Below are 17,184 nucleotides of genomic sequence, written 5' to 3'. Positions count from 1 at the left end.
TCTCAGGAAAGAATGGCAGAATGGAGGGATAACAGAACAGATGAAGAAGAGGAAGGCAAGGGAGGGGTATGGTTAGAATGTTTTTGAATGTAGGATTCTGCAAAGTGGGCTGCAATTATTTTACAGCAATGTATAATAATTATTCCCCTTGGTAAAAACTCACAAAACCTATACTAAATCACAACCACAAATTCCTTCCACCCATCTCTTGCACTCAAAAATGATCAGTGATAATAAAGGGATTGACAAAATAAATGACTTGTTTAATATATTAATGGACCATACAAACATCAACACTTTTTGATCTACACACTTGGAAGACTGGACCCCCTGTGACTTGCCAGGATTAGACTATAAAATTGATTTATCATTCATTTGGCATGTTGATGCTATATGCGGGACAGTGGTTGGTTGATAGACTAGGGAGGTTGTCTTTTGTGATGTTAAAGTTTCTATATATTGTGGTGGGTCATCAAAGGGTATCATTGTGGCTCTTTGAATCTTTTTAACAATTCATGTGTTATTATGTGATGGTATCCACCGATGTTTTATATAGTCCATTAATATATTGAACAAGCAATTTATATTTTGTATTCCTTTATTATCACTGATCATTTTTGAGTGGGAGAGATGGATGGAAAGATGTGATTGTGATATAGTATAGACTGTGTGAGTTTTTTTACCAAGGGGTTGCTGTGACACTGTGCTTTGTCCCCTGGTTGTGTGAGGCCCCCTCTCTTTCTTGTCTCAGAGTGCAACAATTTTATCCATTTTAATTTCCCTGAATATTTAACCAAACAGAACACTTTCAATTTAGACACCAAATAAAGATCGATATCTGCTCCATGCCATAATTATTACCTTTACAGTTGGCCATTCACGATAGCTCTTGTGTTGAGCTCTGCATTAAAGGCCTCCATGCTTTCTCAAATAAGCAATGAGCATCAAACTGCTGAGAACTGTATCATAGAGGAGGATAGTAAAAAAGTATTACCAGCCTCATGCAACATGCCCGTTCCCATCTAATTCTCTGCCTATGCATGCCTAATTTATAGTATTTGTGAAAGCATGCCTTCATGACAGAAATGGAAATGCACATGCAGTCTTCTAGAAAATATTGTCATTGACCCATGTGATCCCACAGAATGCAGTAATACCTCCTTGTCAATAAACACATTAAATACAAATTACCTGGTCAGTTACTGAGTTAACATACTCCATGAAGTAACAACATTCAAGGTTCAACAAAGCAATCATGCAGAGAATCTAGCTGCAAACAACAGTCTCCATGACATAAAGCAGGTGGTATCTTTGTTGGCCAGAACCAAATCTGCAACTGGGGAAACCACTCACATAGCAATATCAACTAGTAAAACCACAAACATATAACATGAACAACTCACTGACTATCACCACATGTACATTGGTCCCAATTCACAGAGATGCTGCTGTGAGTTGATGTGACTTACTCTTGTATTTCTCCTTGGCTGAGGAGCTCATTCAGCCATTGGCAGTTTGTAATCTGCCTTCCAGGCAGCGGAGAGATGCCTTGAAGGGGTTCACCTGACGGTGAGCAGGTCTAAGATGGCCATGGATAAAATATGGCCTACCTTCTGGCTGTGTTGTAGGCACTGCAATATTAATCTGTCTGGATAAAGATGGAGGGCTTCATCTGTGCCCGGTGTGACCCACTTGGCTTCATCGCTCTGTTGTGGTGATCTTCCACGAGTCACTTGCAGCCTCAATGACATCCTGTGGATCTGGAGTATGAACAGCTCCTCTTAATCCACAGCTCTTTCTCTCTTTATAGCTCCGGGGATGGCATGGAACGAGGGGGGCCTTGCAATGGCGACTCATGTCAGCCTTATACTCCACCATCTGCCCCTTGGGTTCCCAAGCATCCTGTTCTAACTCCTGGTATGAAACGTCCCTGAGTCGGAGCCCTTCAGGAGGAATCACCCATAGAGGCAGCGTACGCTCAGCGATGCCGACTGCTCATCGCCAACTAACTTCTAACTACATCACTTTATGTGACGTACTATCATTTCACACATTGCACTACGGGAGCTCTAACTCAAACCAGGATCAATGAGACCACATTTCAGACACGACCTCAAAGGCAACCGAAGAAATGAGATGCCACCTCCCTACCCCCAACCCCACGTGGCTTCCACAGAAAGTACACTATTACATGTGTGCACATACATGGGCTCTCACCTCCAGACATAGGCCCTCATTCTGACCCTGGCGGTCGGCGGAGAGACGGCGGTCGGACCGCGAACAGACCGGCGGTATTAAAAATGGCATTCTGACCGCGGCGGTCCCCGCCGCGACCGACCGCTACTTCTCCACTCCGACCGCCGCGGCGGTCATGACCGCGGGGCTGGAGTTTGCGCACTCCGGCCCCGCGGTCGTCCCAAGACCGCCAAGGGTATTATGACCCTGCCTACCGCCGCGGTTTCTTGCGGGCGGGAACCGCCGTGCGAACCATGGCGGTAAGCACTATCGGGGCCAGGGAATTCCTTCCCTGGCACTGATAGGGGTCTCCCCCACCCCCCACTACCCACCCGAGTCCTCCCCCCACACCCTCCACCCCCCTGCCACCCCCCAGAGGTGGTACGAACCCCCTCCCCACCCCCACCCCGACATGTACATACATGTACCCCGACATGCACACACCCCCAACATGCACATATACACACCCCCTACACACACATACACAACGGGGACACATACCCGCACACATACATGCCGACATGCGCACCTGCCGAACAGCACACATTACCCATAGACACAGCAGCACCCCTCTACACACTCACACGCACACCCCCATGCACGCCCACATCACACAACACCCCCCCACCCCCTCCCCTCACGGACGATCAACTTACCTTGTGCGTTGGTCCTCCGGGAGGCGACGGGAGCCATAGGGACGTGACCGCCAACAGAAGACCGCCAACAGAAGACCGCCACACAGAAATGTGGGTCGTAATTCTGGGGGCGGTGTTCTGCTGGCGTGGCGGTGGAGGTTGACCAGTCTCCACTTTCCCGCCGACCGCCAGTGTGGCTGCTGGCGGTATTCCGGCGGAACGCTCCCAGCGGTCGGAATACGCGCAGCGGCATACCGCCGCGGTCGGCGGTCTTTACCGCGGCGGTAACTCGGCGGTCTTGCGAAAAGACCGCCAAGGTCAGAATGAGGGCCATAATGTCATCTGCATAGAGGAGATCCTTAGATATAAACCCCCCAATACCAACCTTGGTAATCTCCCTGCCGCTCTGAACCATCTAAAAAATATTGCCATTTAAGATCAATGGCCAGGGAAGTTATCACATGGGGATGATGTATTGTGGAGCTGACGTGGCTCTCTGTGCATGGATCTCACTTAAATCATCCTGCAGTAGGTAGGATATTTACTACTTTTAAGTTGAGTAGTGAACTGAGAACTAAAAGGGGTAACTAGCCTACCCTAGTCTTGCAATTCTAAAGAATGTCCCCACCAATTGGTACCACTCCAATGCTTTGTATTTAGAAGTAAACTATATAACACCACACAAAAATGTACATACATACATCCTTGAACCCACTGGAGTACTTTTTAAGGCATTACCAACACGCTGTTATCCACATGCACACACTTTCCAAGAGTATGTGCATCTTGAGTAGGGAAAAAGGTAGATCTCACAGTGACTCTGAAAGACAAAGTCAAAATAAATAACTTACCTTAACACTGTGCCTTTTCAGTATTAATATCTTTTATAAATTCACATGCTTGAGTCTACCCCGGTGTTGAGGTGGGAGTCATAATAATAAGTGTAAAGGAAGCACTATACAACAAATGTCAAACAAGTGACATTGTTAGCCAATTCACAGTGGAGTAATCGGAGGAATTTCGGTAATTCTGCATTACTGTTGGATGCACAACTACCATTAATTATGCATCTAGACCCCCTCGTGTATTTGAGACTAATTTAGAGGGTAAAATTCCTAGTTCCAGAACATATCTGGTGAGTGTGAATGGACGCTCTACTATTTGTGTTCTGCAGCATTTAGAGCAGTTTCATCTTCACATCCATTTTCGGACGCAAGAGTGCATTTTGCGCAAAGAAAATAGCGCTAAATGTCGGGAGTAAATGGGGGGAAAAATCTACCCCAAAAGCACATTCAGCAAGTGCAGACAGCTGCTTGCGATCTGTCTTCTGTTGCAGTTAATTGGATTTCTTAGTGCAAAATGCATTTTTTCATCCATTTTTGCACTAATTGTAATAAAATAGATGTGTTTGACCACTGACTTTGTGTTGCACTACTTTGCATATTAGTTGTTCAGTGTTCACCAGTTGCAGATTACATTTTGTATTCAATTTAGCTGCCTATTGGCTTTATCGTGGTGTTTGACATTGCAGTTGAGCTGTGTTTTTCCACATGGTAAACTAAGCTTGTTTCTTCGTATTTTCTCTTACCGAACACGAACAGTTCATGATAAGAGAGCACATATTTTTTGTTTTCTTCAGTGCAGGGAACAGGTCGGCCTTGGAAGGAGAGCCTTGAAAGGCTGGCCAATTTTCCACGTTTTTCTTCAAACTCTGACCTACAGTAGCCTGTAGCATGTTTGAATATTTCCATCTGAGAGGGGAGGGCCTTCTAGAAGGCTCATTCTATGGTTGTTTAAGCTATAAAAGAGGTGGCCCTGCTCAGTAGCGAGGGAATTTCCATGACCTCGTTCCGGATTAGACGTCGAATGCCTGCCACAGACACTTGTCCCGTGAGGGTGGATATCTCTTTCTCGCAGTTGAATGGAGTCATCTTCTTGCTGGCATGAGAAAGATGAAGAGCTTGACAGGCCCTACGGTGATGAAATTTTTACTTTATCCTTTGCTTTGCAATTATGCTATAATATAATCACATATATTTGCTGTGTACATTACGGTTGAGAATCATTTTGATATATTTTACTTCCATTGCTGTGACTATTTATAAACTTGTGCCTTTGACCTACTAATCTCCTTCATTTTTTATGGTGAAGTAATAATAAATGTCTTCTTTGAACTAAGAAGTGCATCCCAGAGATTTTTGTCAGCTCTGTCATTAGTGAAAAGCAAAACACTAAGTAATAGCAGTAAACACAGAATTGCTCTTGTAATTCCACGAAATCCCACAAAATTCCTGGGTTTTTCAACGTGCTTACTCTACAAGGAATTACTTGAGGTACGCCCACCCCTAGTATTACCTAGTAGAATGTGGAGCTGGGAAGTGTAAATTGGAGGCAATTACACTTTTTTATTGATAATATTGTTTTCTTGAAATTTAAGGAAAAGGATCACCTCATTGAAGTAGATAGTGAAGGGCTGCTTGACCCACTGCTGCATCATTTCTCGTTGATGGGTCTAGGAAGAGTGTCTGGTAAATGAACACTTGTTAGTCCATATAACTGCCTGGCATATGTTTGTTAGGGATTCTCCAGCACACTGGGCCTTAGACAAGTCTACACTCCAAATGGAGTGTGTTTTGACCCTTTCACTCAACGGATGTCCAGTGTTTTCATATTAGAAGACGTTAGCCATGGCTACCCATTGGGCTATACTGCTTCCTGATAGAGCATAACCTTTCTGGAGGGTTGCAAACGCTACAAGGAGTTGATACGATTTTCTATACATCTTGGGGGGTTTTTATGTAGAACTTGAGGCATTGTTTGACGTCTGAAGTGTGAAGTGCCCTTTCCACTGCTTTGGTTGGATTTCTGAAAAAAAGTCTTTAGGTATATCTGCTCATTGATAAACATCTAGGTGGGATATTCTGGGGATAACATGAGGATTACCACTCCAAAGGACCCTGTCTTTGACCTGTATTTAGAGTTTTATTGTGAAAGGCTAAATACTACTGAATCTTCTTGCAAAAGTGAGACTAGTCACAAAGCCATCTTTCAGGATAGATGGTTCATTTCTGCCTTGTGAATCGATTGAAATAGGTTTCCTATTAATTGTGATAGCATTGTCTTTAACTGCTAAGTAATAGGAGTCTTCTTAATTGGAGAGAAACCTCTAAAGAGTCTTTTAAGAAATTCTTGAATTTGCCGTTCAGAAATTGCCTCTGGATGGACCTATACCGAACTATGTAAAAGAACTGAACAAGCGAGGTGTAGTAGGCATGGCAAATCCTGTTTGGGTGTAGATTCAAAAGGGTGAAGATTCTTACGAGAGCGGTATGTACAGAAACAAGTCAATTTTTGCTTTTTAAGTCATATTTGTTGTTTCAGCTCTGGCTATTGCTAGGATCTCACTACAATCCTGAGTGATATCTAATTGACTGAAATTCCTTGCAGTAATAGGCAAGCTGATAAATTAGGAGATTCTTGTGTCAAATGAACAACTTGGACATTGTTCATCCATAAGAGACCCAGTATTGACCCCTGAGAGGGAACCCCAGGAAATTCCTTGCAACATGTGTCTGGCAACCAGGAGCTTCAGGGTGCTTTCCAAGGCCACCGGAGGGTTTATCGCTTGGCAATCAGGGCTGGCCTTGGAGTTGTGGCCCAGCTTCAGACACTTGTTTGTCACAGACATTTGTCTGTGACAGAAACCACAGGGCTTAAACCCCAGAGGTTTTTAGGGCATATCCCCAATGCACACTGGGGGTTTAGCTCAAATGACAAATAGTCATAAAAGGTAGTTCAAACAAAGACTGAGGTATCTCTTCTGTATCTGCACTGATGATGCAGAAAGCAAACAACTGATGTTAGCACTCTGAGTTGACACCTATACAGGCACCACATGTCATATCCATCATGGACAATGCCAGCATGGGGCCAATTGATGCCACCTCTAACACACAGAGGTACTACTCAAGATTTTCTAGATCTAGCCTGATGCTTAAGGAATATTCTAAGGTAAGGTATCTGTGGCTAGAGTGTCGGTAACCTTCAATATATCTCCTTCTCTTAGCAGAGATAGGATTTCCTCCATTAACAGAAGAAGATATTGATGTGACCTCCTGCACAGTGGATTTGAAGAAGGTTTTTGAAGAAACTTCAGGTTGTGACCAGGATGAATTATATCCAGCACCCAATGATTTCAAGAAATAGAATTCCAGCAGTTCAAAAAACTGGAAATGCTTTACCTCCTAAGGTGAGTTGTGACAGGGGAGTTGTCCAGAGGCTAAGAGTTGTCACTGGTGCATCAATGTTTCCATCGCCTTATCTGGCAGCTGCACCCTCCTTCTGAGAGCTATTTTTGTGTAAAGTGTAGCAGGTGGTGTTCTGTACGGATGTGAATGCAGGTGGTAACCCTGTTGTGACTGAGGATAGGGTTGAAATCGATAGGATAAAAAATTTCCCCTGTAAAAGAACTGACATTTTCCTCGATTGCCATGAACGGGTAGAACTGCCACTGATGTAGCACTCCCAAATACCTTGACTTTCTGTATCACTTTTCATAAACTAGAAGGTGTTGTTCATATATTTGCCAAAGTGATCCTCATGACCCTACAGCATGTCTAATATTTTGACCTGAACCTCCAGCTGGAAAAAGGTTGCTTTAAGCCAACCTGGACATTTTAGGACAGCTGTCCCAGCAACGAATCAAGAGCCAGGCAAAGCAATGTCCAAATCCACGTTCATAATTGTGCTGTATGTTCTTTCTACTTCCTACAAGATTGCCCTATCTTCCCTTTGTTTCTCTTCTGGCAAAAATGATGGTAGAGTCCGGTCAGATTTGTACCTTCAAAAAATAGCCGAGGGGCTGGATCTACTGATGGTCATAGCAGCCATTGCAGAGAAGCTTCTCTCAACATCATCTACACATCTAATCTCCTAGGCAGTAATAGGATTCTTAATGTTGTTTGAGCAGCCTACATGACTACAAAGTCCGTATCCTTATAAATTTGCTTGAGGATCCTCTGGAGTGTTATATTTTTTTATCTAGATAGGAGCGAAATGTATTACCACCGCTACCATTGCTGGGTTCTTCATAAGGTTTAAGCCTTCTACCCATATATAAACTATGCTTTGACAGATTCTTTTGCTGTGTCTTTGAAGTCATGTAAGAACATGACATCTGTTTCACAGGCACGGCAACATCAAATTCTGTGAGGCTCCTTCCAGGAGCGCAGCTGGTGGTATTGTGGGAGGGGCTGAAAGTGGTGTAAAATAGTCCTGTTCTTCTCCTGCCTAAGGTTAATTTCCCCTTTCTCAGGTTTATCATCATCACCACCATCCACATAATCTTCATAAATGGTGATGGCTGCTAGAGTTCTGTTGTGCAGATCGGCTCTTTCCTAGATGATGTGAATGAGAAGTAAGGGGAGACACGGTGCACTGTGGAGCAGGAGTCAGTTTTGGTGATTTCGCAAGGCTTCCAGATCCCAGAAACAACTTGTAATTTTTTGCCATCATGCAGTGAGGGTCATTCACTAATGAAATCGGTACCTGCATTGTAGCTTTCTGGTAAGATCCTTGTTGTTCATAAGCTTTGTCACAAGTGTGGTCCTTCTGGGAGATGCTTGGAGTGTCTTCCTGGTTTGAAGGAAATGCCTCTTATCTTCAGGTGCAGTGCCACATGCCAGATTTAACTAGGAGGTCTAGCAATGCTCAAGAAAATAATCCAGCAAGGAGAAGAAAAAAACTGGAGACCAGAAAAATACCCTCTACCTGACAAGGAACAGGGCAACAAGCGAAATAATAGAAAGAGGAACTGGAGAAATGCAGAGTCCACATGCCCAGTGAGTGAGCCTTGATCTAGGAACACTTGTGACACTAGTGGACCAAGAATGGATGTCTTTTTATAGTGGAGAACAGGTCATGACAGTTTCCAAAGGTTCAGTCATCTTTTAAAATTAAAAAAAATGTGACAATATATATTTTGTCACCAATCAATGTGAATTTTCTACTGAATTACAAAAGGGTTAATGGCATCATTTTAGTGCCTGCATCATTTTTTATATGCCAACATACAGTGAAAAGTCGGCCCTAATTCTAAACGGTGTCAAGACCAGAACTCTCTCTAGGATGATGTTGCATCCTTGCTGTGAACACAGCGCTCCGACTAGCAAAGGGAAGTGTCCATGAAACCAACCACATGTGGTGAGCAGGGAGAGAAGAAAACTGCAGAGCCACCATGTGGCACAAAGGTAATTAGAAAATCCTTACACCATGACTATTGCTCTTAAAAAGCCTCATAAGATCTTGCTTTTGCCCGCTGCCTTTGTTTGAATGAAAAGTTACCCTCAAGGTGCCTACTATGGTCCAACTGGCTCTTGCTGGGCCAAAATGGCCTTCTCCATCCGATTTCTTCACTTCAGGTAGATGTGCTGGTGGGAGAGAGCAGAGTTTGAATGGCAAAGTCGGATCAGGATAAACAGGAATTAGGATTTATTTTTCTTTAATCTTGATAATTTCTGCTTGCACCATTGATGGAACCGTTGACGCAGTTATTTCTGATGTTGTGGACAGTGAGCCATTCTGTTTAAAGAATGTGGAATGTTGAGATAGTTCCCCTGCTAATGATATTGCCATCTATGGTGGTATTATACTTGTCAACGGGATAGTCATCAGTGGTCTAATCAATGCTGAAGTTATCATTGTGGTTTTCTCTTATGATGAAGACATCACCACCGTGGTCAAGTTCGTCATCCATGTGGTCGTTGTTGCCATTGTCTTCATCAATTGCTTCACCAATGTGTGCTTCGCTGACAGCTGCTCCATCAATGCTTTCTTTTTCTTTGAAGATGATTCCTTTAATAAGGGAGTTGTAGGCTTAGACCTGATCTTGCTTGATTTGACTTATTCTGTTGTTTTTAAATTTCCCCAGTTTATTCTTGCCGCTTAATCTTACACTTGTTTTTGGAGTGCTCCTGAGAGGAGCATTTTTCCTCATGTCTTGGCCTTTTCTTTAAAGGAGATGATGTTGATTCACCTTCATCTTGAAATGGAGGATTTTATATGGCCTTCTTTTTCTGCAACCATAAGGGGAATCTGGCTTCTCTATTGTTCAATGTTTAGCCAAAAAAACGGATGACAGTGTTTGCAGTCTTTAGGCTTATGGTAAGAATAAAGATAGTATATGCACTTCTTGTGAGGATCTTCAGTATACAGTTTCCCGCAGGATCTGCACAGCCTTTCTTAAATCCCTCTGACATAATATTTCTTGTAAGACTTGAGCAGCAAGGATGTTACCGTAAGCTTGCTGACAGACAAATTTCAGTCAGGGTAAAAAGTCGAAACATATCAACTGGAACAACAAAGAACTAGCGTATTAATGGAGACTCCCTCTCACACAATGTGCAGTTTGAAATCTGAGGTATAGTGTTCCTTCAGGGGAACAGTGCTTCGAAGCAGCTTCCTAATTGGCTGAAGTTTTTTTTTATAAAAATTATGTGAACTGGCTACCAATACAACTTAACTGAACTTTGCTGTATAATACTTTCTTTACACTACTTGTTATAACTACTGTGGGACTCCCACCTTCATCTATGAAAGATTCAGTACTCTAGAATGGTCTCTTCCTAGTGAATATTTAAATTTAATTCAATAGATTTTGTGAATATCTGAAGTTATTCCATTTTTAGAATTCAATGACAAAGGTATCATATCTTTATCTTAGAATTGCAATATGTACTTACACCTTGCATGGTAAATCTCACAATCGAGTAGATCATTGCAATTATACCGACTCCAAAAAGGCACATGATGAACCGTAAGGCATCTCGGTGTAGTTTAAAATTCACAGGCTTGGGATATAGAATAGATCTCACTAGATCACCTTTGGCTGTATTGAACCCTAATGGAGGCAAGCAAACAATGAGGTTATGAGAAGCAAATGATACAGAGTAACAAACTGAAGAGCAGTAAACAGGCAGCAGAGTGTGAGGCAGCACAGAACCAACACCTGAGATATTACCAAGGGAAATGACTAACAGGGATATCATGGATCCGGGCAGCAACACTCAGCAAGACTATCATGGGTAAGATATGCAAGGAGTGTAGGAGGCTGGACTGGCTTGTAGTGAGTACCAAGGGGTACTTGCACCTTGCACCAGGCCCAGTTATCCCTTATTAGTGTATAGGGTGTCTAGCAGCTTAGGCTGATAGATAATGGTAGCTTAGCAGAGCAGCTTAGGCTGAACTAGGAGACGTGTGAAGCTACTACAGTACCACTTAGTGTCATATGCACAATATCATAAGAAAACACAATACACAGTTATACTAAAAATAAAGGTACTTTATTTTTATGACAATATGCCAAAGTATCTTAGAGTGTACCCTCAGTGAGAGGATAGGAAATATACACAAGATATATATACACAATAGCAAAAATATGCAGTATAGTCTTAGAAAACAGTGCAAACAATGTATAGTTACAATAGGATGCAATGGGGAAACATAGGGATAGGGGCAACACAAACCATATACTCCAGAAGTGGAATGCGAACCACGAATGGACCCCAAACCTATGTGACCTTGTAGAGGGTCGCTGGGACTATTAGAAAATAGTGAGAGTTAGAAAAATAACCCTCCCCAAGACCCTGAAAAGTGAGTGCAAAGTGCACCAAAGTTCCCCTAAGGACAAAATAGTCGTGTTAGAGGGAGAATGCAAGGAAAACACAAATCAGCAATGCAACAACGATGGATTCCTGTCTGAAGGTACCTGTGGAACAAGGGGACCAAGTCCAAAAGTCACAAGCAGCTCGGAGATGGGCAGATGCCCAAGAAATGCCAGCGGTTGGTGCAAAGAAGCTCTTACTAGGCTGAAGAACTGTGAATACTGCAGGAACGACAAGGGCTAGAGACTTCCCCTTTGGAGGATGAATCCCCCACGCCTTGGAGAGTCGTGCAGAAGTGTTTTCCCGCCGGATGGACGCCAACAAGCCTTGCTACACGCAAATCGTGCGTTTGGCGTTTTTGGACGCTGCTGGGGCCCAGGAGGGACCAGAAGGTCGCAAATTGGACCTGCAGAGAGAGGGGACGTCGAGCAAGATAAAGAGCCCTCACTGAAGCAGGTAGCACCCGGAGAAGTGCCAGAAACAGGCACTACGAGGATGCGTGAAACGGTGCTCGCCGAAGTTGCACAAAGGAGTCCCACGTCGCCGGAGACCAACTTAGAAAGTCGTGCAATGCAGGTTAGAGTGCCGTGGACCCAGGCTTGGCTGTGCACGAAGGATTTCCGCCGGAAGTGCACAGGGGCCGGAGTAGCTTGCAAAGTCGCGGTTCCCAGCAATGCAGCCCAGCGAGGTGAGGCAAGGACTTACCTCCACCAAACTTGGGCTGAAGAGTCACTGGACTGTGAGGATCACTTGGACGGTGTCGCTGGATTCGAGGGACCTCGCTCGTCGTGCTGAGAGGAGACCCAAGGGACCGGAAATGCAGCTTTTTGGTGCCTGCGGTTGCAGGGGGAAGATTCCGTCGACCCACGGGAGATTTCTTCGGAGCTTCTGGTGCAGAGAGGAGGCAGACTACCCCCACAGCATGCACAAGCAGGAAAACAGTCGAGAAGGCGGCAGGATCAGCGTTACAGAGTTGCAGTAGTCATCTTTGCTACTATGTTGCAGGTTTGCAGGCTTCCAGCGCGGTCAGCGGTCGATTCCTTATCAGAAGGTGAAGAGGGAGATGCAGAGGAACTCGGCTGAGCTCATGCATTCGTTATCTAAAGTTTCCCCAGAGACAGAGACCCTAAATAGCCAGAAAAGAGGGTTTGGCTACCTAGGAGAGAGGAAAGGCTACTAACACCTGAAGGAGCCTATCACAAGGAGTCTCTGACGTCACCTGGTGGCACTGGCCACTCAGAGCAGTCCAGTGTGCCAGCAGCACCTCTGTTTCCAAGATGGCAGAGGTCTGGAGCACACTGGAGGAGCTCTGGACACCTCCCAGGGGAGGTGCAGGTCAGGGGAGTGGTCACTCCCCTTTCCTTTGTCCAGTTTCGCGCCAGAGCAGGGGCTAAGGGGTCCCTGAACCGGTGTAGACTGGCTTATGCAGAATTGGGCACCTCTGTGCCCAACAAAGCATTTCCAGAGGCTGGGGGAGGCTACTCCTCCCCTGCCTTCACACCATTTTCCAAAGGGAGAGGGTGTCACACCCTCTCTCAGAGGAAGTTCTTTGTTCTGCCATCCTGGGCCAGGCCTGGCTGGACCCCAGGAGGGCAGATGCCTGTCTGAGGGTTTGGCAGCAGCAGCAGCTGCAGAGAAACCCCAGGAAGGGCAGTCTGGCAGTACCAGGGTCTGTGCTACAGACCACTGGGATCATAGAATTGTACCAACAATGCCAGGATGGCATAGAGGGGGCAATTCCATGATCATAGACATGTTACATGGCCATATTCGGAGTTACCATGGTGAAGCTACATATAGGTAGTGACCTATATGTAGTGCACGCGTGTAATGGTGTCCCCGCACTCACAAAGTTCAGTGAATTGGCTCTGAACAATGTGGGGGCACCTTGGCTAGTGCCAGGGTGCCCTCACACTAAGTAACTTTGCACCTAACATTTACCAGGTAAAGGTTAGACATATAGGTGACTTATAAGTTACTTAAGTGCAGTGTAAAATGGCTGTGAAATAACGTGGACGTTATTTCACTCAGGCTGCAGTGGCAGGCCTGTGTAAGAATTGTCAGAGCTCCCTATGGGTGGCAAAAGAAATGCTGCAGCCCATAGGGATCTCCTGGAACCCCAATACCCTGGGTACCTCAGTACCATATACTAGGGAATTATAAGGGTGTTCCAGTAAGCCAATGTAAATTGGTAAAAATGGTCACTAGCCTGTTAGTGACAATTTGAAAGTAATGAGAGAGCATAACCACTGAGGTTCTGGTTAGCAGAGCCTCAGTGAGACAGTTAGGCACCACACAGGGAACATATACATGCACACCTATGAGCACTGGGGCCCTGTGTGACAGGGTCCCAGTGACACATACATATAGGCCACAAACCTATGAGCACTGGGGTCCTGACCAGCAGGACCCCAGTGACACATAACAAACATACTGAAAACCTAGTGTTTTCACTATGAGCACTGAGGCCTGGCTATCAGGATCCCAGTGAGACAGTGAAAACAGTGACAAACACCCTGACATACACTCACAAACAGGCCAAAAGTGGGGGTAACAAGGCTAGAAAGAGGCTACCTTCTCACACAACCCCCCCCCAAACGAAGGACAATAAGGCTAACCTTGGCCAGTTGAGACTTTATTGTCTAAGTGGTGATAAGTAGAGAGTAGCTCTGCAATAGACTGGTTACTCCCTTTATCATCCACTATATGGTTACTTCCCTGTGGGGATGTAAACCACCCTGTTTGAAGTTTTTTAGCTAAGCAACAATGTGAAGATGTATTTTCAGAGTTTCTATCAGTAAGTTTTAGTTTAGAGCAGTGGGAATTGTCCACTGAACCTATTTGTAGTGATGGAAATGCCAGACAGGGATGCTGTCTCAGAAAAGCCATAGCTGGGCAAAAACTTTGTCCATCTGGCTGGAAGAGAGAACAGGGATGCTGTTTCTCTTGAGTTGGAGCAGGGCAGGGATGCTGTCCTATCAGCTCCACACTAGGGCAGGGATGCTGTCCTAAGTGTTGTGAGGCAGTGCAGAGTTTCTGCACTAAAGTTTCTCTGGGAGGGTTGGAGGGATGCTCCATGTTAACTAAAATGGTGCTCTTTTTCTCACCAATGTTAGTTATCCCACAGAGAGGTACTTCCACCTCAGGGAGTCCAGCTTTGCCAGCTGATGATTCCCTTGGAACAGGTGCCACCCCAGGAGAGGTTTCTCCCACCACAGGAATAGTATCCTGAATGGTAGGGTGGTTAGGGGATACTGTGATACCCTTTTTACCTGTTGATGGAGAGGGATCCTGAGTTTTCAGGCCTTCTCTCCTTTGCTTTTTTATTTCACTTGAAATGAGAGGGAACAATTCCTCAGGGATGCCCAGCATGGCTGCATGGGCATAAAACTCTACATCAGCCCAACCTGAGGCCTCTAGGTCATTACCTAAGAGACAGTCTACAGGTAAGCTAGGTGATACCACCACCTGCTTAGGGCCAGTAACTCCACCCCAACTAAACTGAATTATAGCTAAGGGAAGAAACTTAGTGGAGTTATGGACATCAATAATCTTATACTGTTGTCCAATGATGTGTTGTTCAGGAGGCACTAGGTTTTCAGTCACCAAAGTGAAACTGGCACCTGTGTCCCTGTAGGCCAAGGCCTCAACACCATTTATTGAAACTGTCTGCCTGTACTTATCCATTGTAAGGGGACAAGCAGCCAGTGTGGCAAGGCCAATGCCACTAGGTGTGACAGAAACTGTCTTGGGACTGATTACATCAGTTTCCACTATGGACCCATAAGTGAACCCAACTACACCCTTTGCTTGACTGTTGCCAGCAGTCCCACCACTAGTACCACTACTGCTAGGGGCACTAGAGCTTGATGTATTAGTGGTGGTAGGCTCAGGGGGTTTACCTGGACAGGACTTATCCCCTGGCCTATGGCCTCTATTTTTACACACAAAGCACCAAGGCTTTTTAATGTGTGCAGGTTGGGAAGAAGAGGAAGAATTTGTTTTATCCCCACCCTCTGAAGAGTGTTTAAGATTTGAAGTGGGATCTTTGGTTTTACCCTTATCCCCATGCTTATCTTGAGATTTTTCACCATCTTTCTTCTTATTGCCATCTTTGTCACCCCCTGTATGAACTTTTCTGTTCACCCTTGTTCTGACCCATTTGTCTGCCTTCTTTCCCAATTCTTGGGGAGAGGTCAGATCAGAGTCTACCAGGTACTGGTGCAACAAATCAGACACACAATTATTAAGTATATGCTCTCTCAGGATTGTGTTATACAGGCTTTCATAATCAGTAACTTTACTGCCATGTAACCACCCCTCCAAGGCCTTCACTGCCTGGTCAATGAAATCAACCCAGTCTTGTGAAGACTCCTTTTTGGTCTCTCTGAACTTTATCCTGTACTGTTCAGTGGTTAAGCCATAACCATCCAGGAGTGCATTCTTAAGAACTGTAAAATTATTGGCATCATTTTCTTTCACAGTAAGGAGCCTATCCCTACCTTTTCCACTAAATGATAGCCATAGGATAGCAGCCCACTGCTTTTGAGGGACATCCTGTACAGCACAGGCCCTCTCAAGTGCAGCAAACCACTTGTTAATGTCATCCCCCTCCTTATAAGGGGGAACTATCTTGTGCAGATTCCTGGAATCATGCTCTTTTGCAGGATGACTATGGGGAATACTGCTGCTGCCACCATGGGTATCTAAACCCAACTTCTGTCTTTCCTTCTCTAATTCTAAAGACTGTCTATCCAAATCCAGCTGTTGCTTCTTGAGCTTCAGTCTGGTTTGTTCCACTCTCAATCTATTGAGCTCCCTTTCTAACAATCTGTCATCAGGGTGGGTGGGAGGGACATTTCTAGATACAGAGGTATGATGGGAATGAACAGAAGGAGACCTGTCCCTTACCAAGGGCACCCTAACAGCTTGGCTACCAGCATAATGTGAGAGCACATCATCAGTATGATGTGATTCAACCTCTGTACCAACTATGCTAGACTGTCTAGTAATGGGCAGGCTGAGAAGTTTCTTTCCTGAACCTTTTCCTGGGGGAGTCCCTGGATCAGATTGAGAACCATTAGCTACTTTTTCTACAGATTGGGCACTTATGGCCTTATCCTGTACTCTAAGCATATTAATTAACAGTTCTAAGGAAGGATTCTTCCCTACACTCAAACCTCTCTCTATGCAGAGACTCCTTGCTCCTTTCCAGCTAAGGTGATCATATGCAAGTTTGGACAGTTCAACTTTTTGGCCTGTGCCAGACATTTTTTAGAGAGAGTTAAAGTGATAGCAAAAGAGAAAAAAGTTTTCAGAACTTTTTGGAAAGACAGAAAAAAAACTTTTTAAACTTTTAAGAACTTTTTGAAAGTTTAGAAGTACTTTTCAGCACTTAGAAAAGAGTGAAAAGAGGAAATGCAAAACTTTTTGGCTATGTGTATATACACTGACCTTGTTTTGTATATTTTTCTCTTATGAAAAGTACAATGACAAGAGTGGTAAGTAGTCTCAAAGCACTTATCCCACCACTGCACAACCAACGTAGGAGGCTGGACTGGCTTGTAGTGAGTACCAAGGGGTACTTGCACCTTGCACCAGGCCCAGTTATCCCTTATTAGTGTATAGGGTGTCTAGCAGCTTAGGCTGATAGA

General features: G+C 44.6%; 1 protein-coding gene across 1 annotated transcript in view; it reads right to left on the bottom strand.

The window, feature by feature from the left end:
• Positions 1-17,184, bottom strand: part of LOC138265210 (probable cation-transporting ATPase 13A4) — a 389,906-nt gene that overhangs the window by 214,971 nt on the left and 157,751 nt on the right. The window contains 1 exon segment of the mRNA XM_069212761.1: positions 10,610-10,767. Coding sequence (XP_069068862.1) covers positions 10,610-10,767 — 158 coding nt within the window.

This window comes from Pleurodeles waltl, chromosome 11, assembly GCF_031143425.1.
Source record: "Pleurodeles waltl isolate 20211129_DDA chromosome 11, aPleWal1.hap1.20221129, whole genome shotgun sequence".
NCBI lineage: Eukaryota > Metazoa > Chordata > Amphibia > Caudata > Salamandridae > Pleurodeles > Pleurodeles waltl.
This window is presented reverse-complemented; position numbering and strand designations above follow the sequence as displayed.